This window comes from Hyperolius riggenbachi, chromosome 5 (assembly GCF_040937935.1).
Source record: "Hyperolius riggenbachi isolate aHypRig1 chromosome 5, aHypRig1.pri, whole genome shotgun sequence".
NCBI lineage: Eukaryota > Metazoa > Chordata > Amphibia > Anura > Hyperoliidae > Hyperolius > Hyperolius riggenbachi.
The window spans coordinates 266698293-266724556 of record NC_090650.1 but is presented as its reverse complement, the minus strand read 5'-3'; the positions used below and the strand labels follow the sequence as shown (position 1 = coordinate 266724556).

General features: G+C 45.2%; 1 protein-coding gene across 1 annotated transcript in view; it reads left to right on the top strand.

The window, feature by feature from the left end:
• The window catches only part of ELOVL2 (ELOVL fatty acid elongase 2), a 185476-nt gene that overhangs the window by 102452 nt on the left and 56760 nt on the right, over nt 1–26264 (top strand). The window contains exons 2-3 of the mRNA XM_068236895.1: nt 4204–4267; nt 12781–12968. Coding sequence (XP_068092996.1) covers nt 4204–4267; nt 12781–12968 — 252 coding nt within the window. The remainder of the gene's footprint in view (nt 1–4203; nt 4268–12780; nt 12969–26264) is intronic.

The following is a 26264-nucleotide window of genomic DNA, read 5'->3' as shown; positions in this document are numbered from 1 at the left end:
ACACTATCAAAATTCAGAAGAAGGCACAGCAGAGGCTATTTTTCCTGCGCCAACTAAAAAAATTTGGTATGCCTCGGGAGCTGCTGACCAGCTTCTACACCGCCACCACTGAGTCTATACTTTGCTCCTCAGTCATCGTCTGGTATGCTGGTGCAACGGCGGGTGACAGATATAAACTACAAAGAATCATTAGCGAGGCAGAAAGGATCATCGGATCGCCCCTGCCACCTCTCGATCTCCTCCACACGGCTAGGATGAGGAAGAGGGCCACCAGGATCTCCTGCGACCCCTCCCACCCTGGCAGCCGCTTCTTTGAGCACCTCCCATCCGGCCGGCGCTTCCGAACTATCCCATCCAAAACCACTAGGCGCAGGAACTCTTTCTTCCCCCAGGCAATTCTACTGCTTAACAACTCCTGACTCACCTCCCAGTCTGCAATCAGCATGCTGACTAGGTGGTGCTCACTGCTAATGTTGCTAGTATGTGTAATTATAGCTGTAAATGTACTGCAAATGTATTATGCTGTTAATGTTGCCAGTATGTGTAAATTGTAGCCGTCTATGTGAAATGTATTATGCTTTTAATGTTGCCAGTATGTGTAAATTGTAGCAGTCTATGTAACATGTACAACTGTTGCTGTGTACTTTGCCTAAGCCATGTGTACCACAAGCAATTCCGAGTACGGCACCACCGTACTTGGCGAATAAATCCTTCTTGATTCTTGATTATTTTTGCACTGCGTCATATAAACAGTGATAGCATTTTGAAAGCTTTTTCCATTAATACCAGTGCATTGGGTCACCAGTTGAGATGACCTAATTAGGTTTTTACAGATGCTCAGGAGATTTTAAATGTATGCAAAAAAATGCTAATCAATTTTCATATCATCTCTACTGTGCTTTTTCATGTGTCACATGTATTAAGTTCTGTATTAAGTTGTAAAATTATTTTTGTGTTATATAGATACAAAATACATCAAATATCATCATGCCATATAGTGAACAAAATATTTATAAGCAATATCAATAACCACAATCTGTACATAATAAACAACACAAGAATTAAGGTAAACTGAGAGCCAAGTGTCTATGAAAAGAAATGTACCCACTAAGAATAGTACAGATGTTTGGTGAGGGGTAGTTTGCAGTGAAAATGGTGATGTTCTACATTCAATAAGATGATTGCAAGGAACAGAGCAGACGCAGTAGGCCCAATCCATTTCACTTTTTTCTCTTAAGTTTTTTCCTCAGTGATAATTTCACATTACAAATAAAATGCCTTTAAAAGCGGTATAAAACCCTTACATAATATTAAATAAAAACATGTTTTCCTACTTTTTATATGCCATACGGTTATAATATTTGCTTTTGTGCATAAGTATTCATTTAGAAATTACAAGTTTCCAAAGTACACTTTTTGTGACTTTGAATTTGCATTTTATTCATAACTGCTTTATTCATCTTCTTAGGCTCGTTACACACCAAAAGCGTGCAGGAGAACGGCTCCTGCACGCGTTGCGGCGTGTCGTCGGGAAACTCCGGTGCGACGCTGAGTAGCGGCGGTGGTAGTTAATTACCCCTAAGGGGAAGCGCCGATTCCCGACGATAAAATGAGCCGGGACGCGTCGTACCGCAACGTATCGAAACGCAGCGTCGGGTGTGAAAGGTAAAAGGAAAGTCTATGGACTTTCCTTTTACCTTGGTTAACGCAAAGTATAGACTTTGCGTTAAAACGCCAGAAGTGGGCTCTGGTGTGAAAGAGCCCTAATGCAAGCAGAAATGCTTTCTGATAATCTGTGCTAAGGAGAGTCTGCAGTGTCAGAGAATATTTACATTCCTCACTTGATACAGTTAAGTAAACACAAGATGTGTGGAGTGTACTGGAACTATCATTGAAGAAGGATATTTTATCCGAAATGCCATGCGTCTGATGACCCGGCACAAACTATTTTTGATGCTTTTGTCAACATTTTAAAGAGCTATAATAAATTGTGATTTTAGACGGTGCAGATCCTTTTATCTGGTAAACACAAGATAACATTATCTCCAGTTCGGATGCATCCAGCTTTCCCGGCAGGGAGCTTCTAAGTCCTGCGTTTAACCCTTTGAATGCTGTTCTAATAAAAAAAATGGTGGTAGTATATAATATGCTGTAAAATATGAATTAGAGCAAAGAAGAAATGTTGGGTTTCATTCCGCCTCAAGTCATTGGCAAGCAAGAAAATACTCAGAATAATTCAACAGTACTTGTCACCACTTTTTTGGTACTTTTTCAATTACAGAGCACTGAAAAGTTATTTTAAACAGAAGGGGAAAAATTATCTCCTAGGAGAAAATTTAGAAGAAAAAGTGATTTGGATTGGGCCAAATATGTAATGAAAGTGCGCCTTTACAGGTGTGTTCTAATAGTTGGATGTTAATGGGGTTAGTGTAATGCAGAAGGCATTCTATGATGATCGAAGATACGTGAGTGATGCAGATGCATGATCGATGCAAAGAGGCAGGGCGTAGACAGAAGCATAATGAGCATGGTAAACAAATAAGAAGTCTGCACTATTCTGATTAGGTATTAGCACCAGATATGCAGTTTTTGAACCGTGTTTTGTTTTTCTGTTCCTCTCCGCTGTTGTGTCATGTTGTTTTAATCACTCCTCCTTTATTATACAGTTTACAGTCTGTATAGACCATACATGTCAAACTCCTGCCAGTGGGATAAATCTGGCCCTCCGAGCCATCAAATTTGGCCCCCTAGTGGTTTACCCACTTTACATTATGTTTGGCCCTCTCTAGACTACCAGGGAAGCTGGATTGGAGATGAAGCCCTAGATCACAAGGGAAGCCATATTGGGGAGGGAGGGGGAAAGGACTAAACATCAGGGAACTGTATAGGGGAGGGTGGGGGCTACTAGACACCAAGGAACTGTGTAGGGGAGGGAGGACCACTAGACACCAGGGCACGGTATAGGGGAGGAAGGAGGCATACGACACCAGGGAAATGTTTAAGGGAGGGAGGAGGCCACTAGACATTTAGGTTGGCCCATGACTTGGTCCGAGTGTTCAATGTCGGCCCCCTTTGTATTTGAGTTGGACACCCCTGGTATAGACCTTGCCACTCTTCCTGTGCCATATTAGAGCCATGGCACGGCTTCTGTTTTGCCACACCATGCGTCCTGCAATGCATGCAGCTTATTGCTTCCTCCCTCGGGACGACTCTGATTATGTAATGAATACAGACAAGCCCAAAACATTTTGCCAATTAAATATAACACCACTGTCATTCTGATTATGTAATTCTGCCTGTTTCATGTCCATAGGGGCACTTCTGTTACTCCTCCCTGCAACACCATACATATTATCTACCATGCCTACCTCACTACATGTACATCTGTGCCCCATCCTGCTGCCACTATGATGTGAGACCTGTTGCATTACAGACCTGTTGCATCTATTGTTCTTCCCCCTGCTACAAATTCAAGCATGCTTCCTCTATTCTCTCAAAATGCACTACTTTACTAATTATATTACATTTATTCATTACATACTGCCTCTTTCCTCCACCACTTATTGCTATTTTAGTGCTAACAAAATAAATGTAGCATGTTACTAGACCCCCAGCCCTCCCAAACATCACACTCACATCCTCGCTACCCCCTACTCCTCTCATTGACTTGGCACAAGCTGTGCTGTGCTTATAGGCATATATTTGCTTCTCTCTGGTAACAGCACTGGCGTAACAATAGCCTCCGCCACCACTGCAAAAAGGGAGGGGGGTGGAAGCTGGGGTTGTTTTGGGGGCGTTCTTGTATCTAATATATTATTGCGAAATCCAGAAGCCTCATACATTATCTGCTCCGTTGATGGTCCCCCGTGGCCTGGCCACGCATGTGCAGTTGGCCCCAGACCAGGGGACTTTTGGGGCCAATAGCGGGCATACAGGGAGTCTGAACAAGACGCTGTGGGAGCGATCAGGCCATACAGGGCTGGAGGAAGCCCCAGGTACTGTATAATTTTATGCTGTGGCCCATCTCAGGTTCCCTTTCAGTCCTAAATATTCAGGGTCTTTTTTAGGAAACTCTTAGGGACCAAAGGAAACTGATTTGTCTAGCTGGTATAGAAGTTCCACAGACTGTAATTTATAGTAATGTATCAGCAATCATCACTAACTGATACAACCTAAACTAATTTCTCATTGATTTTCTTACAGGAACACATACAGAGATTAGACCGGGAAGTAAATGAATTTGTTGATTATATGTTTGGGCCAAGAGGTAAGTAGAAGTCAATCTTTCATTACTTATAATATGAAATTGTAAAACACTTTAACTTTTCTTAACACATTTATATTTTATATTTATAAAATGACTTAAAGCAGACCTGAACTCAGACGTCCTCTCTGCTCTAAAAGCTACGCATCAGCATAATAACCTTTAAGCAAAAAACATTTGTTTTGTTACACTTGATACAAATCCTAAAATAAATCTGCACTGTCTTTACTTCCTGATTCATGGAAGCAGACATATTGTTAACCTCCACTGCTTTCAAATGGCCTCATCTGCCATCTCTGCCATAGGCAGTCATGTGACACAGGAGAAATGAAATTACAACTTGAGATTAGACAAAAAATGAGGGGGAATTAAACAGGCTAAACGCTCTAAATACATACTGGATGCATTTCTCTATGTATTTCTTCAGTCCTCTACAAGAGTTCAGGTCCACTTTAAAGTGAACCTTAACTAATTAAAAGAGTTTAACTTACCTGGGGCTTCTGTTGCCCCCTTGCAGACATCCTGTGCCTGCACCGGGACAGACCGATCCTCCTGTCCCCTGCAGTGAGCCACTTTAGTTTCCGCTGACTGGCCAGTCAGTGGCCACTGTGCCCGAACGGCCCTGACCGCGCGTGTCCTTGATCACGCTCCCGTGGCCGTCCGGTGCATGTGCAGTGCAAGGAAAACACGTACTGTCCATGCGCAGAAAGCTCGAGGCAACGGGAGCTGTGTAAATATGTTTGCCTGTTATCGTGGCATCCGGTCTCCTCTTCCTCCTGGCACCCCTCACTCTGCTGCATGCCCAGCTCCTGATGCTTGTACTGGGATCGGGAGCCAGAGCATAGAGTTGCTGCCAAGAGCGAGAAAGAGGAGCCCCGACACAACAAGAGCAAGTAAATATATTATTTACACATCTCTCCTTCGCTCTGCAAGGGGGAAGGAAGGAGAAGAGGAATGGGCACTGATAGCCCAAGCCCCTCCCCCAATTCTCGTGGGGGCTATTGCTACACGTCTGGTTTTAGGTGATTTATTGATCGAAAGTGTGATCAGACACAGGACATCGTATTCTAAATGTAGTACATGTAACAGCAGAGTTTTGTTGAGCAGTCTGCATTAGCTAGAACAGAATTTGCAGCTTGGAGAAGATATTCACAGTGAGTATCTTGCCTGCAGTACAACTAATCCAATCCATTTAGTATTTGGAGACCCTCATACACTGTACTGGTAAAGGGTTCTTTGGGTCCATTGAGGTGCCCACTAATGATACAATATTTTCCTCAGATGCAATAATTGGTTTTTATAATGTCCACTGGGTGCCACGTCCGTTTCCAAATCTGACGAGGCACCTGTGCTGCTACGAAGCCGCAGCCAAATCACTATAACCACGCCATGCACAGCTATAGGAATTCAGATGTGGGCTACGGAGAACTGCAGCATGCCGTCTGGAATCACACCGGAAAGTGATTCGGACATCATGCTGGGGTCTGAATAGGCAGTATCCCTGTCCAGTTCGCATGCGGGGACACACTGCGTATTCAGATACAGTGGAAATGGGCCATAATTGACCAGTTTATGGGAATAATTGATTACCGTCTGATTACTTATGATGATCATGCAAATCTGATTGAATAATCACATTTGAGGAAAATATTGTTTTGTTAATTTTCACCTTTACCAAACTAAAAGTACTCTGATTTACATTCAAAAACCGAAACATTGCCACATCCAGTCACTAAAGAGTACATCTTGTATTTTAGTTTTTTATATGAGGAGTGCGGTTTACATAATGTAACTAAAGTAACGTTAATATGATGGGATGGGAAACCTTTGTTATTCTTTTTGTGCATAAGGACTCTCATATTTCGGATTCTGCACTGAGTGAATGAAGGACCTGTTTAACTACTCAAGAGATTTTGGATGAAGGAGACAACTAAGTTTGCATCTTTAGGGTGAATATCAAGCAGGAATGAGATGGTTAGCTATCAGTATACAGTATAGGCACAGAGTAGCACTTCTGTTGTGTATATGGGCACGGCCTGTCAATATCTTAAAGCAGAGCTAAAATGAAAAATGCAAGAATGTTGCATTAAAGAACATGTACCCATTTAAAGACATTTTACAGGCACATACTGTAAATATGAGTGCACTAACACTTTCAGGCTAGGTTCACAGAGGGACGTTGCAGTGCAACTTTATGGAGGCATCTTAACGCAGAAAGTCACACTGCAATAGTAAGTCTATGGAACATTCACAGTACATGCAGTGTGTTGGGATCCAACACACTACAGTATGCCAACATGAGTTATTGCATAACACGTGCATTAAAAGATGCAGTAAAGCATACTTTTCATTGACCTGGTGCTTCACTGTATTCACCTAAAGGTCGCATAAAGTGCGGTGCAACATTCTGTTGCATTGCGTTCCTTTTATACAGGGACTGCAATGCATTGTCCTACTGTGAACCTAGCCTCAGTAGTTACTGCCATGTTCCGCTTTCCACAGAGCAGCCATATTTCTTGTAATAAAATGAGTGTCGCCTATTCTAATCATAAATGTGCAGAAGATTTCTTCGTCTTGTAATTATTATACAGCAAAGTCCCCAGTATCCGGCACAGATGGGGATTGCCCGATGCCGGATACGTGTGCTTGCCGGTTGCTTGAGCACTACCCTCCCCCCATGCAGCACAAGCAACTTACCAACCCTTGGGGTGCCATACTTTAAACTTCCTGTAGCTTCCAGTGGTTTTTCCTCTGTGTATGGGTCCCAGCATGTCATGTGACCTGATGCAGGTCACATGAATGACATGCTCGAACCTGTACATGCACACAGGGCAGCCACTGGAAGCTGCAGAAGTGTAGAAGATGGTGCCCAAAGGATTGGTAATTTGCTTCTGCTGTGCAAAGCTCTGCACATAACAAATGTACAAACCCCATTGTCCACCTCAGACATACCGGTTAGCTGAGACTTCCAGATGCCTGAGTTCCAGATATCAGGGACTTGCTGTATTATTTCCAATATAGAAAAGGTGAGACGAGCACTCTCTATAGCCATCTGTGATAAAAGTGATTCTAATGTGTTCAGGTATTCTGCCACCTTATGGTGAATGTAGGGAAATACATTCTTTCATGCACAGATCTTAATTCATCTGTTATATTTCTTTTTTTTTATTGATTGGGCTAAGCATGGCCTGTGAAATGTGAAAATAGAGTTGTATATTTATTTAAAAGGTCTATTTTGATTCAGCATGAACTACCTCTGTGCTTAGGTAGCTTTGCCTCGGGTCAGGTGTGCTTTAAGGCTCACTGGCAAAATTAAAGTGGCAGGCAAACTAGGTATGGCGCTCTGTGTATTTTTATTATACCCCTAAAGCCACCTTTATGTAAACTCTACCAGCACAGCGACACATTAAAGGCGCGTACACATCCTGTATTTTTGCAAACGATGGGTCCATCAGACCCTCCCGCGCAGCGGTCGTTCAGCCGACAGTAGCATGTGAGTACAAGCTGTCGGCAGACTGATAAGTTTTTGACTGATCCGCTGAGCGGAGTGTATTATTATTATTATTATTTATTGTATTTATAAAGCGCCAACATATTACGCAGTGCTGGACAATAAATATATACAATGATACAAGGATGACAGACATAGGGTTATACACATAGAACAAAGTTATACATGCAAATTGTACAAAATACATGATCATGCAATATGGGCTGGTTAGGTAGGCCCAGTAATACAAGTACAGTCTGTCATAGGACAGGAGCACATGATCCTGTAGATTACACTAGGGAGTGGAGGACCCTGCCAGAGGCTTACAATCTAAAGGGAGGGGTGGAAGCACTAGGGGGGGCTGTTAAATATTCCTTAGAGAGTTACTGTGTGGTAGGTGGTGGGTAGGCCATCATAAAGAGGTGGGTTTTGAGGGCTTGCTTGAATGTGTTGAAAGAGGGAGCAAGTCTGATGGGTGGTGGAAGGGCATACCAGAGGGTGGGGGCAGCTCTTGAGAAATCCTGCAGGCGGGCATGGGAGTGTGAAATGCGTGGGGTGGTGAGGCAAAGGTCATTGGAGGAACGGAGGGGGCGACCTGGTGTATACTTGTGAACAAGCTCCGAGATGTAGATAGGACAGGTTTTGTGCACAGATTTATACGCCAGGCATAGAATCTTGAAACTTATCCTGAAACGGATAGGGAGCCAGTGCAGGGATTCACAAAGGGGAGATGTGGATGCAGAGCGGTGCGAAGAATGGATGAGTCTTGCAGCCGTGTTCATCACTGATTGAAGGGGGGCAGTGCGTTTCAGGGGGAGGCCAGAAAGGAGGCAGTTACAGTAATCAAGGCGGGAGATGATGAGGGCATGGATGAGCAGTTTGGTCGTGTCCGGGGGTTAAGAAGGGGCGGATCTTGGAGATATTACAGAGGTGGAAATTGCAGGCTCTGGTGATGTTTTGGATGTGTGGGATGAAGGAGAGGTCAGAGTCCAAGGTGACACCCAGACAGCGGGCCTGGGAGGTAGGGAAAATGGTTGTGTTGTCGATTGTGAGGTGGAAATCTGGGATGGGTGCAGCAGCATGGGGTGGAAAGATCAGGAGCTCAGTTTTGTCTAGGTTAAGCTTTAGGAACCTAGCTAACATCAAGGAGGAAATTGCTGAGAGACACGAGGAGACCTTGTTTATGGTGGTGGATGAGAGATCGGGGGTATGGAGGTAAATCTGAGTGTCATCTGCATAAAGGTGGTAATTGAACCCCAGGGAGGAGATAAGCTTGCCAATTGAGGAAGTATATATGGAGAAAAGAAGGGGGCCTAGAACAGAGCCCTGGGAGACCCCAACTGAGAGGGGGGCAGGGGGTGAGGAGGAGCCATTGAAGGAAGTGGTGAAGGAGCAATTGGATAGGTAGGAGGAGATCCAGGCCAAGGCAAGACCATGGATGCCCATGGACTGTAGTGATTGGAGGAGGAGGGAGTGGTCAACAGTGTCAAATGCTGCAGAGAGGTCAAGGAGGAGCAGGATGGAATAACTGCCTTTGGCCCTGGCAAGGGTAAGGTCGTTGACCACCTTGGCGAGTGCTGTTTCAGTTGAGTGTGCAGGTCGGAATCCAGACTGTAGGGGGTCAAGTAGGGTATTGGTGTTGATGTATTGGGTAATGTGCTGGTGGATTAGGCGTTCGAGGAGTTTAGAAGCATAGGGAAGGAGGGAGATTGGGCGGTAGTTTGAGGGTAGGGATGGGTCGAGTGAGGGTTTTTTCAGCAGGGGAAGTACAGTGGCCTGTTTGAATGCTTTGGGGAAGATGCCTGTGGAAAGGGAGAGATTGAACAAGGAGGTGAGGACTGGGGCCAGGTCAGGGAAGTGGGGACGAAGAGTATTCGCGGGTACCGGATCACAGGGGGGGGGGGGAGCCACTAGCAGCAGGCTGACTTCATCAATGGTGGCAGGAGCAAAAGAGGCGAGGGGTGGATGAGACAGGGGAGCAGCTGGGAGGGAAGGCAAGGGGACAACCTGAGAGGCTTTGGGAAGGGAGGGATGGAGGAGGGAAATTTCATTGCGTATTGTTGCAATTTTAGTGGTGAAGTGGTTGGCAAAGTCATTGGCTGAGAGGGAGGAGCTGGGAGGGGGAGGAGTGGGGTTGAGGAGGGAATTGAAGGTAGCAAAAAGCTGTCGAGGGTTGGAAGCTTGGGTTCCAATCAGTGCAGCAAAGTACCTTTGTTTAGCCTCAGAGAGGGCAGTGTGGAAGAGTAACAGTTTGGCCTTGTAATCTAGGAAGTCAGAATTGAGATGTGATTTCCTCCATTTCCGTTCGGCTGCTCGAGTTTCTTTCCTGAGGTTATGTGTGTGGGTGTTGTGCCAGGGTTGGGGGTTGGGGGGCTTGATAGGGCGGAAGATTGAGGGGGCAGCTTGATCTAAAGCAGATGAGAGGGCAAGGTTATAATGTGCAGCTGCTTCATTGGGGCATGTTAGAGTAAGTAGGTGGGAGGAGAGGGAGAGAAGGGGACTTGCTAGGACATTTGGGCTGAGATTACGTAGGTCTCTCTGCCATCGACCAGGCTGAGGGGTGGGGAGAGAAGTTGTTGGTGGGGAGATGGTGAAGGTGGGGAGGTGATGGTCAGAGATAGGGAAAGGTGCGATGTCCAGGTTGCTGAGGGAGGTGGACTTTGAGAATATGAGGTCAAGAGTATGACCAGCGCGGTGGGTGGTGGAGTTTGTGTGCTGAGAGAGACCAAGGGATTTGGTGAGGGACAGTAGCTGCTTGGCAGCAGTGGAGATAGGCTCATCGATAGGTAAGTTGAAATCCCCGAGTATGATGGTGGGGAGGTCAGATGACAGGATGTAGGGGAGCCAGGAGGCCAGGTTGTCCAGGAAGAGTGAAGTTGGAGCAGATGGGGGGTGATATAGGACCGCAATGATGGCTGGGAGAGGTTGGTACAGGCGGATTACATGGGCCTGCAAGGATGAGAAGTGCAGGGAAGGGGGCGGTGATAGGACCCGGAAGGTGCAGGGTGCGGAGAGAAGCAGACCCACTCCTCCTCCAGACCTGTTGTCAGGTCTGGGGGTGTGTCTGAGATGCAGTCCCCCATAGGAGAGAGCAGTGGCTGCGGTACAGTCAGAGGGGGTGAGCCATGTCTCTGTGAGGGCGAGGAAGGTGAGGGATTTGGAGAGGAAGAGCTCATGGATGGATGTGAGCTTGTTGCGGACAGATCTGGCATTCCATAGACCACAAAACAGAGGGAGAGAGTGCCTGGGGGTTGTATGGATGGGAATGAGATTATTATGGTATGGTCTGCGGATGCAAGAGGAGTGTGGAGGGGCTGGAAGGGGGGTGGCTGGGACTTTGGGGACCAGTGGGGGTCTAGGGATGGGTGGGTTGAGGATGGAGGGAGAAAGTACTGGGACCAGCTGGAGAAGCAGGTGGAGGAATAGCATGTGGTAGTGGTGGAGGGGTGGCAAAGGGTTGGTAGGTATATGGTGGGTGAAGTGTGGGTGAGCCAGAGAAAGGACAGGGGGGAAGGGGTACATTACGTTGTGTGGTGAGGAGGCTGGCAGTGGTTTGGACAGAGGTAGATGTGTAGAGAACGGTGGAAGATGCATGGAGTAGGAGAGAGGAAGCAATGTGTGTAAGGTTTGGATAGTGATCAGGAATGCAGGTGAGGCTAAAAGATTGAGGAAGTTACCTTGGTGTAAAGCTGATTTCTGCTGAATTGCTGTTGAATTCTGGTAAATTCTGGTTAATTTCCACCCTTAGAAGACGACCCGAAGTCGGCCGACCCGACTACCAGACCTCCTGATATACACACAGCATCAGAGAAAATGAGTAATCAGGATGGTCTGGCAGACGATTTGCAATTAAGCAGGGGGGAGGGCCACTAGAGTCTCCTGCAAATCAAACAAGCTTGTAGGTGTTACAACTTTGTTTGAAATTACAGACAGGCCACCAGGCCCACCAGTGTGAAACAAAAGCCAGAATTTCAATAGCAAGTAGTAAATTACAATGTAAATATGTTACTTAGGCGCTACTAATATGAAAAACAGAGCAGGACAGCAGAAATGAGCCACATGTAATATATTAGAGATGAAACATACACAGCAGATGGATGCAGTAGGAATCGGTTTCAAATTGAGTGCAGGTCAGATTAGAGATGAAACATACACAGCAGATGGATGCAGTAGGAATCGGTTTCAAATTGAGTGCAGGTCAGATTAGAGATGAAACAAACACAGCAGATGGATGCAGTAGGAATCGGTTTCAAATTGAGTGCAGGTCAGATTAGAGATGAAACATACACAGCAGATGGATGCAGTAGGAATCGGTTTCAAATTGAGTGCAGGTCAGATTAGAGATGAAACATACCTGTGAGGAGAAGAGGATAAAGATGATCAGGGAATTTTCCGATTAATTGAGGGTGCATGTGCAGGTGTAGTTGAATCATAATTTGAATTCTGGTAAATTCTGGTTAATTTCCACCCTTTGAAAATGACCCTTAGAAGACGACCCGAAGTCGGCCGACCCGACTACCAGACTTCCTGATATACACACAGCATCAGAGCAAATGAGTAATCGAGCGGAGTGTAAAAGTGTGTACACGCGCACTACTGAATGCAACGACGGGTCCGCCGGACCCTCTCGCTGGGCAGTCTTTAGCCAACAGTATGCACGTGTGTACGCGCTGTCGGCGGACTGATAAGGCTTTTTCGGAACGATCCGCTGAGCGGATCGTTCAGATTCAGCCTTATCAGTCCGCCGATAGTGCGTACACACAAGCATACTGTCGGCTAAAGACCGCCCAATGGGAGGGTCCGGTGGACCTGTCGTTGCATTTAGTAGTGCGTGTGTACGCACCTTTAAAGGAGACCTGAAGTGAGAGGTGGCTGCCATATTTATTTCCTTTTAAACAATACCAGTAGCCTGACAATGATGCAGATCTAGTATACATAAGTAGTGTCTGAATCACACTCTTGTAACATGCATGCAGCTAATCCAGTCAAACTTCAATCAAACATCTGATCTTCCTTGTCTTTCCAGATCCAAGAGTTAGAGGATGGCTTATGCTGGATTCCTGCCTTCCCACCCTCGCACTGACCGTACTTTATCTACTTTCCATATGGTTGGGGACTAAATACATGAACAACAGACCAGCATTCTCTCTCAGGGGTCACTTAATTGTTTACAATCTTGTAGTCACCTTGCTGTCTCTTTATATGCTTATAGAGGTGAGTTTCTACTATATGTTTTATGTTGTCAACTTTTTAAAATTACACTAATTCCTCTTTTTTTTACTAGATTGAATTTAACTACTTCAATTCTTTCTGCATTACGTATTTATTTATTTGTTGTTGTACTTATAAAGCGTCAACATATTACGCAGCGCTGGACATTAGTTTAGGTTACATACAATATTTAGTAGTGACATACAGCAATATGACAATACAGGAATACAAGAAAAACCAGATCACGCAGCACAGTATGAGTACCAGGTAATGCTTAGTCAGTCACTGGATGGGAGCATGGAGATTAAGCAAGTTAGGTTCACTCGTATGCATAGCATGTATGTAATGGAGGTGCATGATCAGGTAGGACACATAATGAAGAGGACCCTGCCCAAAGGCTTACAATAATTATAATTTATTCATAAGTACCGGTAGGTCTTATTTTTGCTTACAAAATGCTTTGAAAGATTGCCAAATCAGGCTTTTTATCTCTTGTATGCAATGGTATGGCTTCAATTTAAATGGACTTTAATACCTGGTACACACCACGCAATTTCCCATCAGATAGATGGGTCAAATCAATTATTTCCAACAGATCCAATATGATTTCCGATCGTTTTTCTGATTGATTTTGTATAGAAATGATCTTGAAAGTGAAAATCATATCAGACCTGTCGGAAATAATCGATTCGACCCATCTATCTGATGGGAATTGCATGGTGTGTACCAGGCATTAGATGGTGTTTTTCAAACTGACAAGTAATTTATCCCAGTCAGAGCCCAGACATGCTATAGTCTTTAAAATATAGCTCTGCTATTATTTGGAGCTGTTAGTCAAGCAATTTTGCTTTGTAATGTTGCTGATTCATTCAAAGGACAGCAGATTAGGGAGGCAATGTTCCATATTTACTGAGTCAGGGAGCAAAGTGGCAATATAGAAAGACAGAAACACTCTTCCAAACTGTCAATGGGGTTGATTCACACAGCTTACTTATTTTTCACCTTAACTGTAAGGAGAGCTAATGCGCGAGATCAACAAATAAGGAGAGATTATTTATAAGATAAACAGATCATGGGCCTGATGATTAATTACAGTTACTACCAGCAGCATGTACCGTGAGTTATGCTATTAATGCGACCCGAGGTACTTGACCAGGGCCGGCCCGCTCATGAGGCGGGGTGAAACATTTGCCTCAGGCGGCATTTCTGGGGGGACAGCACCCGCCTGTCTATGGGTGCAGGCGGCCGCCCGCCGAGCTGGAGGGGTAGCGGGCAGAAAGGGGGTATTGGGCCTAGTGGTGGGGAGGGGGGGGTCGGACCCCCCCTCCCTTGCCTGGGTCTCCCGATCTGCGCTCCCCTCCAGCTTTAAAAAGTGAAGTACCAGCTCTATGATTAACCCCCTTGCCGTTACAATTCTGGCGGCAAGGGGGCAGCGCAGCACTTTTAAAAAAAAAAATTTAAATCATGTAGCGAGCCATGATAGCCGCTGACAAGCGGCATCTCCCTATCCACTCTGATCGCCTTCAGCGATCAGAGTAAGCAGGAAATCCCGTTCACAACGGGATTTCCTGCTGGGCTTCCATGGTCGCCATGGCGACCGGGCGGGATGACGTCATGGACGTCGGGACGTCAGAGGGAATCCCGATCCACCCCTCAGCGCTGCCTGGCACTGATTGGCCAGGCTGCGCAAGGGGTCTGGAGGGGGGCGCGGCGGGTAGAGGCGAATCGGCGGCGATCGCAAACTGCACGCAGCTAGCAAAGTGCTAGCTGCGTGCAGGAAAAAAAAATTGTGAAAATCAGCCCAGCGGGGCCTGAGAAATCCTCCTACGCAGGTTACCCCGTGCTGAACTCGGGATAACCGGCAAGGAGGTTAAGAGGCAACGGGCGGGGATCACTCACCTTCTCCGCGTTCCAGCGTGCGCTCCACTGACGTCACTTGCTGCAACGCCGCCCACTGTATTGTAAGTGGACGGCGTTGCAGAAAGTGACGTCAGTGAAGCGTACGATGGAACGCTCAGGCGGCAAAAAGTCTAGGGCCGGCCCTGTACTTGACACAAAAGGAGAGATGAACCATGAGTTAAGTTAGATAAGGAGAGATAATCATGAGTAATTTAAGTAAAGATAAGTTAATAAGTAAGGTAAAATAATTCAAAAGAAAAGCTTTGTGTATCAGCCCCAATGTTTCCCTACCAATCAGCAGGTGCCAGTTTTGTATGTTCACTGCTCCCTTTCTTTTCTCTATGGCAGTGTTTCACAATATCTTTAAAACGTGACTCACGACCAGGGCTGGGTCAACGCAGAGGCAGAGAGGCCTTGAGCCGCACTATAAGAGAGATGAATAAAGGCTCGTACACACGCCGTACTAAAGGCAACGACAGGTCCGTCGTCACCTCCCGCTGGGTGGGTTTTCAGCAGACAGTTCAGCGTGTGTACAGTCTGTCAGCGGACTGATAAGGCTGCTTCTGAACGATCCGCCGGGCGGATTGCTCAGAAACAGCCTTATCAGTCCGCCGACAGACTGTACACACGCTGTACTGTCTGCTAAAAACCTGCCCAGCAGGAGGTGACGACGGACCCGTCGTTTCTTTCTGTCAGACGTATGTACGGGCCTTAAGTCACCCATCTGGCCATCATCCTCACAGTTGCAGGAACTTTGTGGCTCCGAAAGATGGGAGGAATTTTGAGATATTGGATTTCTACAACTGTGAAACAGAGGGAGTAGTTTATGCGATTGTATGTCCATGCCCAATGATGTATATAGGCGAGACAACTCGCCAGGTAAAACAGAGGATTCAGGAACATGTTGGAAACATAAAAAAGAACCCCAAAGATACCCCCGTAGCCCGCCACTTTAGAGAGAAACATGGGGGGGGATACCTCATGTTTAAGATACTGTTAAGCTTGGAGGTGTAATCTCCACAGTCAGCATGCAACACATAAGCTGACGTGAAGGAGGTACACACACCAGCACAAGGAATCAGGATATCCCCAGTTTAGTGGAGGAGAGGACTGACTCCAATAGGAGATTGTGGTACACAGAGCCGGTGCAGATCCGAACAGCCACAAACAACACTTTCGTAATAACGTCTCAGCGCAAAGTAGCGCTGAGCGCATAAACCAGGACTGAGGAGATCAGGACAGGTAGACAGAATGAACGCTTGCTTAACTAGCCACTACTTAGTGACAGCAAGCGTCCACAATAAAACAGACTGGAATGAGGTAGCCAATGCGTTTGCAGCAATGGCGTGCCTCACAAAGACAGGACAGGATAGTCAGGAAATAGCAGGATCAAGATAGATGAACGTAACACAGATAAATATACAATAAGTATGATTTCCTAGCGTATTACAATTACAGCTATCAATGAAACTATTTGTAACGTCTGACTAACATATGTATATATCGGCAATGAACCGATATATGACATAAGCAGGAACTCTGACTAAGACTGGAGTAATACAGGGAACAGGACTCAGAAGGATTCGCTATCTCTTCGCAGAGATGAACGCAATCCACAAACAGGACCAGGAACAGGATAACTAGCTCAGCGTGCTGGAACGCTGACTAACGGAACACAGGATATAAACAGTTCGTGTACGTATATATCAGCGACACTGATGTATCAATGTAACACGAATACAAGGAAAATAATAAACGTGCAAGTATGCGTATATATTGGCGATGAACCAATATATGACACAAGACAAGCAAAGTAACAACTTCTAGAAACAAGAGCAGAACTAGGAGGACTCGCTGACCCCTTCGCAGGAGTCAGCGCAGTCCACACGGACTAGGAACGAGGTGGGGCACGGGCAGAGTAACAGACTGAATCTGAGACTATGGTAGCCCATCAAGCATTGCAGGAAGCAGTTCTTTATACTGAGGTCATCCAATGGGAGCAGACCTGCAGATTCCCACACAAGTGAATGGTAATTAATCACAGGCTGACAGCAGGAAAAGGCAGACAATGATATGCAGCCTGCAGGAAAGGGATTGCCCCTCCATTGCAGCAGACAATGTTTGTGTACACAAAAGCATATTAAACTGTCATTAACTTCAGAGCGACTGCAGATGGAATCAGCAACTAGTTTAAGTGCAAACCAAACTATGCAAGAAAATGCATGTAATGACATCAGAACTGCTTGGGTTACAATACCACTGCAGCCAGCAGTAAACGCTGCAGACAAGATCATAACATTACCCCCCCCCCCCCCTTAAAAGCGGATACCAGACGCTTTTCAAAACTGAAATTCCCAACAAAACAATCTGACTGATAATTCATGATGACCGGGACAGCCCGGCAAGACCAAATTCCAGAATCAGTCCCCACAAGACTGGACCCATCAGAACCAGAACCTACAGAACCATGCCCGTCAGCACTACAAGCCTCAGTGTGATACCCATCAGAACCACGACTTCCAGAAAAAAAGCCCCCAGAAACTCTCTGAGCGATACCCACCGCCTTCCGGGGACTGTCCAAAAACGCCAAAGCCTTTGCAATGCCCACCGGAACTGTCCCTACCAACACAAAACCCACCGTTGAACCAGTCCAAGGTACCAGGACAAGTTTCCTCAGAGATCTCCCAGAACACTTGGAAGCTCCAAAGAGATCCCCACAGGTCAGAACGCCCCTTAGGCTCACATGGAGAACTATCAAGAACCCCTATGGAACCCAGGGCAACTCTAGAGTCAGGGTCACAAGGACAAACATCAAGATCAGGGCTTTTAGGGACCAGAACCATCTCCGGGCATGCAGGCCAACCGGCAACATCAGAACATGTCTCCACTAGGGAAGCGTGTGAGCACGCCAACACAGACACACTTGGGCACTCTGGCATACGAAGCACATCTGGGCACACCGGCACAAGAGAGACTTCTGGGCATGTCAAGGAACTGCGAACCTCAAAGTCAGTCAAGGTAGGACCCAAACCAGGACTGGGCAAAAAAAAATCATCATGACTAGACTTCACAGTTACTGGATTCTCACTAAAAAATGCAGGATCAGACTTAGATGTCTCTGATTCCAGCAAGGTTATTAACAAATCATGTTCAGGGGCATTTACAAGACAGGACAAATCTTCTGATGTATGCACCGAACTAGACAGGGTTCCCATAACTTCTTCTGGACTAGACAGAGACTCATCAAATACACTGGATTGGAGCTCATGAAGGGCTGCAAAACAAGTCAGTAGTGCAGCAATCCCCACTGAACTAGGCAAAACTGAGTAACTCACTGGACAGAAAGGGGACTCTGGAACTTCTGCCACACCAGCCAGAGAACCAGAATTTTCCAGGATACAGGGCTGGGTTTCAGAAACACTCATTAACCCGGACTGAAATTCTGAGATTTCTATTATTTTTTCCAGCGAGTCAGAATTATCCATGTTACAGGGCAAGACTTTTGAAACATTCAGAGGACAGGGCTGGAGTTCCTCGGCTGTTACAACACTGGAGAGGGACTCAACAACATTGGTTAAATCAGACTGTGTACAGGGCAAGGTATCTAACACACTTGCTGACGAGGACAATATTTCAATGGCTTCTGCTTCGCTGGGCAGAAATTCATCAAGTTTTATTAGAGCAGACTGTAATTCCAAAACAGCTGCTAGACAAGTGAATATTACTGCAACACCAACTGAGGTAAGCAGTGCCTCAGACTCCTCTGCTAGAGGGTTTGAAGTATCCAAAGTACTGGGTGAAGCATAAGACTCTGCGACCACAGCTTCACTGGACAGGATCACTGAACAGTCCATATTGCAGGGCAAAACCATGGAAGCACCTGCTGGACAGCATAATGATTCTGTGACCTGAGTTTCATTGGAGAGATCTACTGCACAATTCATGGTACAGGGCAAATTTACTGGGACATTTTCTGAACACGGTAATAATTCTGCGATTTCGGATTCACATAGCAGACGCTCTGAGTTATTCACGAAGCTAGAGTGAGGTGTAGAAACAGGAAGATCAAAACACAATGTTTGCGCATCTAAATCACCATTCAATTGTGAAATTGGAAAATTCAGATGCTGGGGTTCTGAGGTTTCTGGACAGGATTGCTGGGACTCGGAAACTGATGTAGTGCATCTATTGACATCTGCTGGATCAGACAGGAGTTGAACTTTATTAACACAGGTAATTTCTGCAGAAGTGTTTGCAGAGACAGGCAAGATTTTTCTGGTGTCTGTTTCACTGAACAAAGACTCATGAGTACTGGCTAGGCTGGACTCAGAAGTCAGCAGGACCTCTGGATTCTCTGCTGAGAAATTTGTGCAGGGCAAAGTTAAGAAAGTATCAGTGGCTTCTGTTTTACTGGGAAGTAACACTGAGTTATCCATGGTACAGGGTGGAGTTACGGGAACATTCACAAGACATGGCAGGGACTCAGTAACTGGAGAAGTGGAACAGTCTCCAATTGACAGTGTGCCTTCCCTGGTATCAACTGATTGAATCGCATAAAAATCGTCCAAAATCATTTTCCACACATCGATCAATGGAGCCACAAGGTCATACCCACACACACCAGTTTTTATTAGGTTATAGGCAGACTTAAAGAGACTCTGAAGCGAGAATAAATCTCGCTTCAGAGCTCATAAATAGCAGGGGCACGTGTGCCCCTGCTAAAACGCCGCTATCCCGCGGCTAAACGGGGGTCCCTTCACCCCCAACCCACCCCCCGCAAAAGTGTGTCGTAGAAAAAGTCGCTGGCTGTCTCTTCCTGGAGGCAGGGCTAACGGCTGCAGCCCTGCCTCCAGTCGCGTCTGTCAGCGGCGCATCGCCGCCTCTCCCCCGCCCCTCTCAGTGAAGGAAGACTGAGAGGGGCGGGGGAGAGGCGGAGATATGCGCTGACAGACGCGCGTGGGGCAGGGCTGCGGCGGTTAGCCCTGCCCCAACCAGGAAGCGCTCCCCCGGTGTATCGAGGGGGATTTGGGGGTGAAGGGACCCCCGTTAAGCCGCGCTATAGCGGCGTTTTAGCAGGGGCACACATGCCCCTGCTATTTATGAGGTCTGAAGCGAGATTTATTCTCGCTTCAGACTCTCTTTAATGCATGCATTCAATACTAATTCACTTTTTGCACTGTAAAATTGACAAAATGAACTTGAATCATTCTTCCATTCATTGACCAGAGCTTCCATCTCTCCTTTCTCAAATGGAGGATTCCAAGCATACTTAACAGGCAGATCACAGTTTGCAAATGTGGTTTTGGCAGAAACATACATTGGATTATTTAGCAGGCGATTGGCAGATTTCTTATTCCTAAGGATCTCCAATACCTGTAGCAAGTGTTGGACTGTAGTGTATGCAAATTTTTCTTGCTGCACGAATAGATTGATTTGTTCAATACTCTGTAATATATCCTCATAATCATACTCAGATAATTCTTTTAAACAAAAATCTTTATTTTCCCTAGCCAGTGATGAAAGTTCATTAGTAGTTTCATAAGTCCATTTAACTCCCCTGAAAGACAATTGCATTTCATTATCTGTTAATGGCAGAATCTTATTGCAGGTCTGATGCGCAGTCGCTAAAGATAACGATTCTGCAGATTGGACACGTTTCTTAGAACGTTTGCGTTTTGCCTTTGACCTTGCTGTTTTTGGTGATTTATTCAAAGCTGCAGGAAAATTATCAGTAACACTTTCTGCTTGCTGCTCATTCTTGCAAGCAATTGAAGGAGCAGCTAATTGGCCTGCTGCCAGGAGTTCATTAAGAGGAAAAGGCAATGGATCTATGCGCAACCAATTGTGAATTACAAAAGCTATAAATTGCAAAGGACTTTGTCTAAACTGAGTGTGATCTAAGACATCGATTGCCCAATCAAAAAGTTTGCCCTTAAAAAGAGCACAAACGATCCAATCAGACCAGGTAGAAATTGCAGAAGCCCGAAAGTCGGGATTGGCCAGAACTTTAACCAATTCTGATATAAATTTGTCTGTAACTTCAGGACCAAGCTTTTCAAATTTTTTAAAGGAGCAGGACCCCTGACAAACAGTGTCATAATTTCTGGAAATTCCCCCCACAATAGGGATTGGTAATGGGGCTACCATAATGTTAAGCTTGGAGGTGTAATCTCCACAGTCAGCATGCAACACATAAGCTGACGTGAAGGAGGTACACACACCAGCACAAGGAATCAGGATATCCCCAGTTTAGTGGAGGAGAGGACTGACTCCAATAGGAGATTGTGGTACACAGAGCCGGTGCAGATCCGAACAGCCACAAACAACACTTTCGTAATAACGTCTCAGCGCAAAGTAGCGCTGAGCGCATAAACCAGGACTGAGGAGATCAGGACAGGTAGACAGAATGAACGCTTGCTTAACTAGCCACTACTTAGTGACAGCAAGCGTCCACAATAAAACAGACTGGAATGAGGTAGCCAATGCGTTTGCAGCAATGGCGTGCCTCACAAAGACAGGACAGGATAGTCAGGAAATAGCAGGATCAAGATAGATGAACGTAACACAGATAAATATACAATAAGTATGATTTCCTAGCGTATTACAATTACAGCTATCAATGAAACTATTTGTAACGTCTGACTAACATATGTATATATCGGCAATGAACCGATATATGACATAAGCAGGAACTCTGACTAAGACTGGAGTAATACAGGGAACAGGACTCAGAAGGATTCGCTATCTCTTCGCAGAGATGAACGCAATCCACAAACAGGACCAGGAACAGGATAACTAGCTCAGCGTGCTGGAACGCTGACTAACGGAACACAGGATATAAACAGTTCGTGTACGTATATATCAGCGACACTGATGTATCAACGTAACACGAATACAAGGAAAATAATAAACGTGCAAGTATGCGTATATATTGGCGATGAACCAATATATGACACAAGACAAGCAAAGTAACAACTTCTAGAAACAAGAGCAGAACTAGGAGGACTCGCTGACCCCTTCGCAGGAGTCAGCGCAGTCCACACAGACTAGGAACGAGGTGGGGCACGGGCAGAGTAACAGACTGAATCTGAGACTATGGTAGCCCATCAAGCATTGCAGGAAGCAGTTCTTTATACTGAGGTCATCCAATGGGAGCAGACCTGCAGATTCCCACACAAGTGAATGGTAATTAATCACAGGCTGACAGCAGGAAAAGGCAGACAATGATATGCAGCCTGCAGGAAAGGGATTGCCCCTCCATTGCAGCAGACAATGTTTGTGTACACAAAAGCATATTAAACTGTCATTAACTTCAGAGCGACTGCAGATGGAATCAGCAACTAGTTTAAGTGCAAACCAAACTATGCAAGAAAATGCATGTAATGACATCAGAACTGCTTGGGTTACAATACCACTGCAGCCAGCAGTAAACGCTGCAGACATGATCATAACAGATACTTTGTAATTCAACAGTGGAAGTTGGGACCTAGAGGTGGGAATCTGGATCAAAAACTTCGGCAGCTAGAAGCCAAGTGGATATATCGTCTTGGAACTTTGAACCCAAGGGGTCTAAATGAGGGGTTTACATATACTCCCTTTATTTAATGGTAGACGCAGGAGACGAGGGGACTGATAGTCCTGTGGAGGGACCTTGAAAAAGATGTGTGGTCATAAGTATATATACATACTAAGTGTTGGCTCTATATCTCAGGCACCGTACAATATAATATAACAATCTGTAAGAATGATCAGTAAGGGGAGAAAGATTAGTGTTTGTCAACCATCCACTAATTAAAAGTGTGAAGTGATTTACTAGTATAAGCTCTCTATATAGTCTTAGATCTATGTACGGAACTGGTAATAATTGTGATGTGGAGAAGATAAACAATAACACACAGTATTATCCATCATACCATATGTAATGAGTGGATGAATGATAATGACCACCGTTTAATATATAGAGATGCTATAATAGTATGTATCATCAGTGCTCAGTGTAGTATAATATAATCTATCTGCATGAACCTATTGACTGTATTTGCGAATCAATATTGGTATGATCTAGGATTGTGTATAGACCTTAATGATAAAAGAATATATGCACTGCGCGTGGATTTTATCTATTAAATATGGGATACTGCGGCTGCATAAAGCATCATTCCCCCAAATGGTCCTATTCTATCTGACTATCAGCTATTGGGCTCATAAGACGAGTGGCTTTGTTTACAAATATTACAGCTACGAGCGGAATGCTTTTTGATTGGTGGAGGGGCGGAGAGAGGGAGTGAAATACTCCAATAGAAACTGTTTATGAGTGCCCCTATGAGAGGTGAGCGTAGCCCTGTGACGTCAGCGGCGTAGGAGGCCACCGAGAAGCTCCTGACCAATAGGAGGCGTTCAATGAATCCCTATGGGGAAAAGGACGGCGTTTACCGATATAGGCCGATTTTAGGGGAATACGCGTGGGGGTAAGATATATGAATTTTGAAGCTGCGCTCATCCTGCCCTGGCCTTTTGGGAACCGTGACGCATCTGTAAATAGCAATTTTCCGCATCATTGCGACGGATATGACAGCCAATGAGTGAATTGGAATGGTTGATGGATTGATGCTGCAGCCAATAGAAGGATCTTCTTAGGGGGTGGATACAAATTCATACAGTCCCACCCACCTGACTAGTATAAAAGGCTGCAGAGCACCACGTCTCAGTTGATGCTTGACTGAGCTTGAGAGCACAGCTCTCCTTTTTATTTTCTGTATATAATGATTGCAATGTGATGTCTTTATGCACCTTATACCCTAGCACTTAGCACTTTTTGTCCCTGACGACGGCCCCATTAGAGGGGGTTGAAACATGTTGGATTTGTGGTGGGGGGAATTGTAAATAGCACGTTAAGCAATCTCTAGTGAGGACTAGGTGAAATCAAGTATTATATGGACCTGCAGGTCATATATTGATTATCATTATAAAAGACACCTACCTCATATAGTTCATATAGGAAATATACTAAATGTGGTTTTAGAATAGACTAATAAAAGTTATATTTTATATATCTATATTCTCTAATTTGGGAATCTAATCGTTGTTCTGATAAATATCAGTCTGTGTGTTTTGGATCCTCCCAGTCGGTCAGATACTAATACAGCCCTCAGTGCCCTGGGCCAGTGGTGAAAGTGTCATGCTTTGACAGGATAAATAGTGCCTTATAATTGCATTATTGTTGAGCTGACAGTTTGGGTCTGATTCTGCAAATTTCTGTTATAAGGTATACATGCAAAATTGTCGCCGTGAAATTTGGGAACAGGGCAAAGCCGAATAATGGCTCACCCTGCTCCTGCAAAAGTCTGGAATTACTATTCCCCCTCCAGGCTGCCATATACTCATGGGAAAGATGTAATTCGGTTGCCAGCTGTTGCTGGCTGCTGAATGACACTGTTTTTATAGTAATTTGGGTGCCGTCAAAAGACGGTGGCCAAATTACTGCATGAGCACCACTATAGACCCAATTTACATTATAGCCCATGGCGGTGCATGGTGTGCCCACATTTCCCTGCACCGTTTTGCACTGTATCGTGTTATAAGTACGCCTTTCCTTTAATTTGACTCACACAGGTTTGTATAAAATCATCAGCAGGGCACAAACAGGCTGAAGACTAATGGAGAGACATTATGTATTTGCTGTAACACGTTCAGAAATCTGCAAATGTCCTACTGTACAACATCTAATGTTGGAATAGTCCAATCTTAAACAGTGTGAAGCAAATGTAACAATTATTTTACACATTACAGAATGTTATGCAAAGAAAGCCCTGGCTGTGTCTTTGTGGAGAGCACAATATGAACAGCAGACTGGACAGAATGGCTAAATGTGTTCTACTTCCACTCTGCATCTGAGACTTTCCATCTCACTCTGTCTATTGGCTGAATATTTCTTTCACAGTGAACTGACCTCTGGGTCTTTTCTGTTTCAATATACTTTTGTTCTCATAAAATTTAGAACATTTTATGCTTGCATTTTGTTCTATGATGGGGAAAATGCAAGGAAAATGAAGAGAAAATATACAATCATGCAGTGTTCCTCGGGCATATCACACAAAGCATCTCTTAATAGAATGCACTGAAAGCAAAGCTGCTTCACAGCAAGGCTGAGGAAAACTCGAAGAAATATTAAGCAAGTCTGGTTTGTAGCACGATGGAACATGTGCTAGCAGAAAACCACTCAGATTGTTCACTTGTAGGCAAAAAAAGGTATGCAAATGGGGTCTAAACTCCTCCCACCAGGGCCATAATAATTGCTTTCATGACCTCCACCATCATGAAGAATAGGGGACTGGGGGCGGTCCTGTACAGTGTGGCAGCTGAGCATTATACATTACCTGTTTTTGAATACAGGTGGTCTTCACTTCCTCATCAGTTAACAAGTGCCTTGCAGCCAGTCCATTACCATGTGGCCACCATGACATGAGACTGAAGCTGCACTGTGATTGGCTGGCTGCACGGCACTTGCAAACTGATGGGGATGTGAAGAGGGACCTTCATCATTGCTGAGAACAGGTAGTGTGTAACGCGCTGCCACTGCTCTGCATTGTGTGCCAGCCAACAGATATCTGTGGAGAGGTCCAGCCCAATGTAATTATGCGTGGCAGGAGAGATAAGCAAAGGAAACCGGCACTGCGAATGAGCTGTATTTATTCTTGGCTTCATGCATAAAAAAAAGTAAGCATATATACAAGAGCGAAGCTGGCTTGCACAATTGGTGAGTATTGATAAAAGTGGGGTACCTGGTGGTGCGGTGGGTACTGGGTGGTCAAGCCTGACGGCCGTTTCGCGCACGTCTGCACATCTGCGGAGGCTGGCAGCGCCTGATCAATGGTGCCATGATTATATGTCAATAGCCACATGATTGTACAAATGATTCGGTACTTGTTGCTGAGTATCAGTTAACCACATCGCAGAAGTCCTACACAGGCTTTGACCAGTGCTGTCCAACTCCAGTCCTCGAGGGCAGAGGTCCTCACACGGTTTTTGGCACAGCTCAAATTAATTGACGGGACTGAAACAGGAAATGTGTGTTTCATCAAGTAGATGTTTCTCCAGTTCTCGGTCTATCCCAAACAGTTACATGCCCCTGATGATGCCATAGCAAAAACGGTCGGGTGAGCTGCAGGTGGATGAGGTGACGGTACCTTTTATATGTGCATTCAATAATAGGGTCCCTGTCAGAAGGGCCTGTAAGTAAGTGATCACTTTTTGATTATTTAACAGTTTGTTAACTGGCTTTTTTTTGGAGAAAATACAACTAAAATTCATACTAAAGCGTTATACACTTAGAGGTTTTTTTATGCAATGCATTACTGTTTACTACTGGTGATGTCCAATGTGACGTTATGAGATTAATGG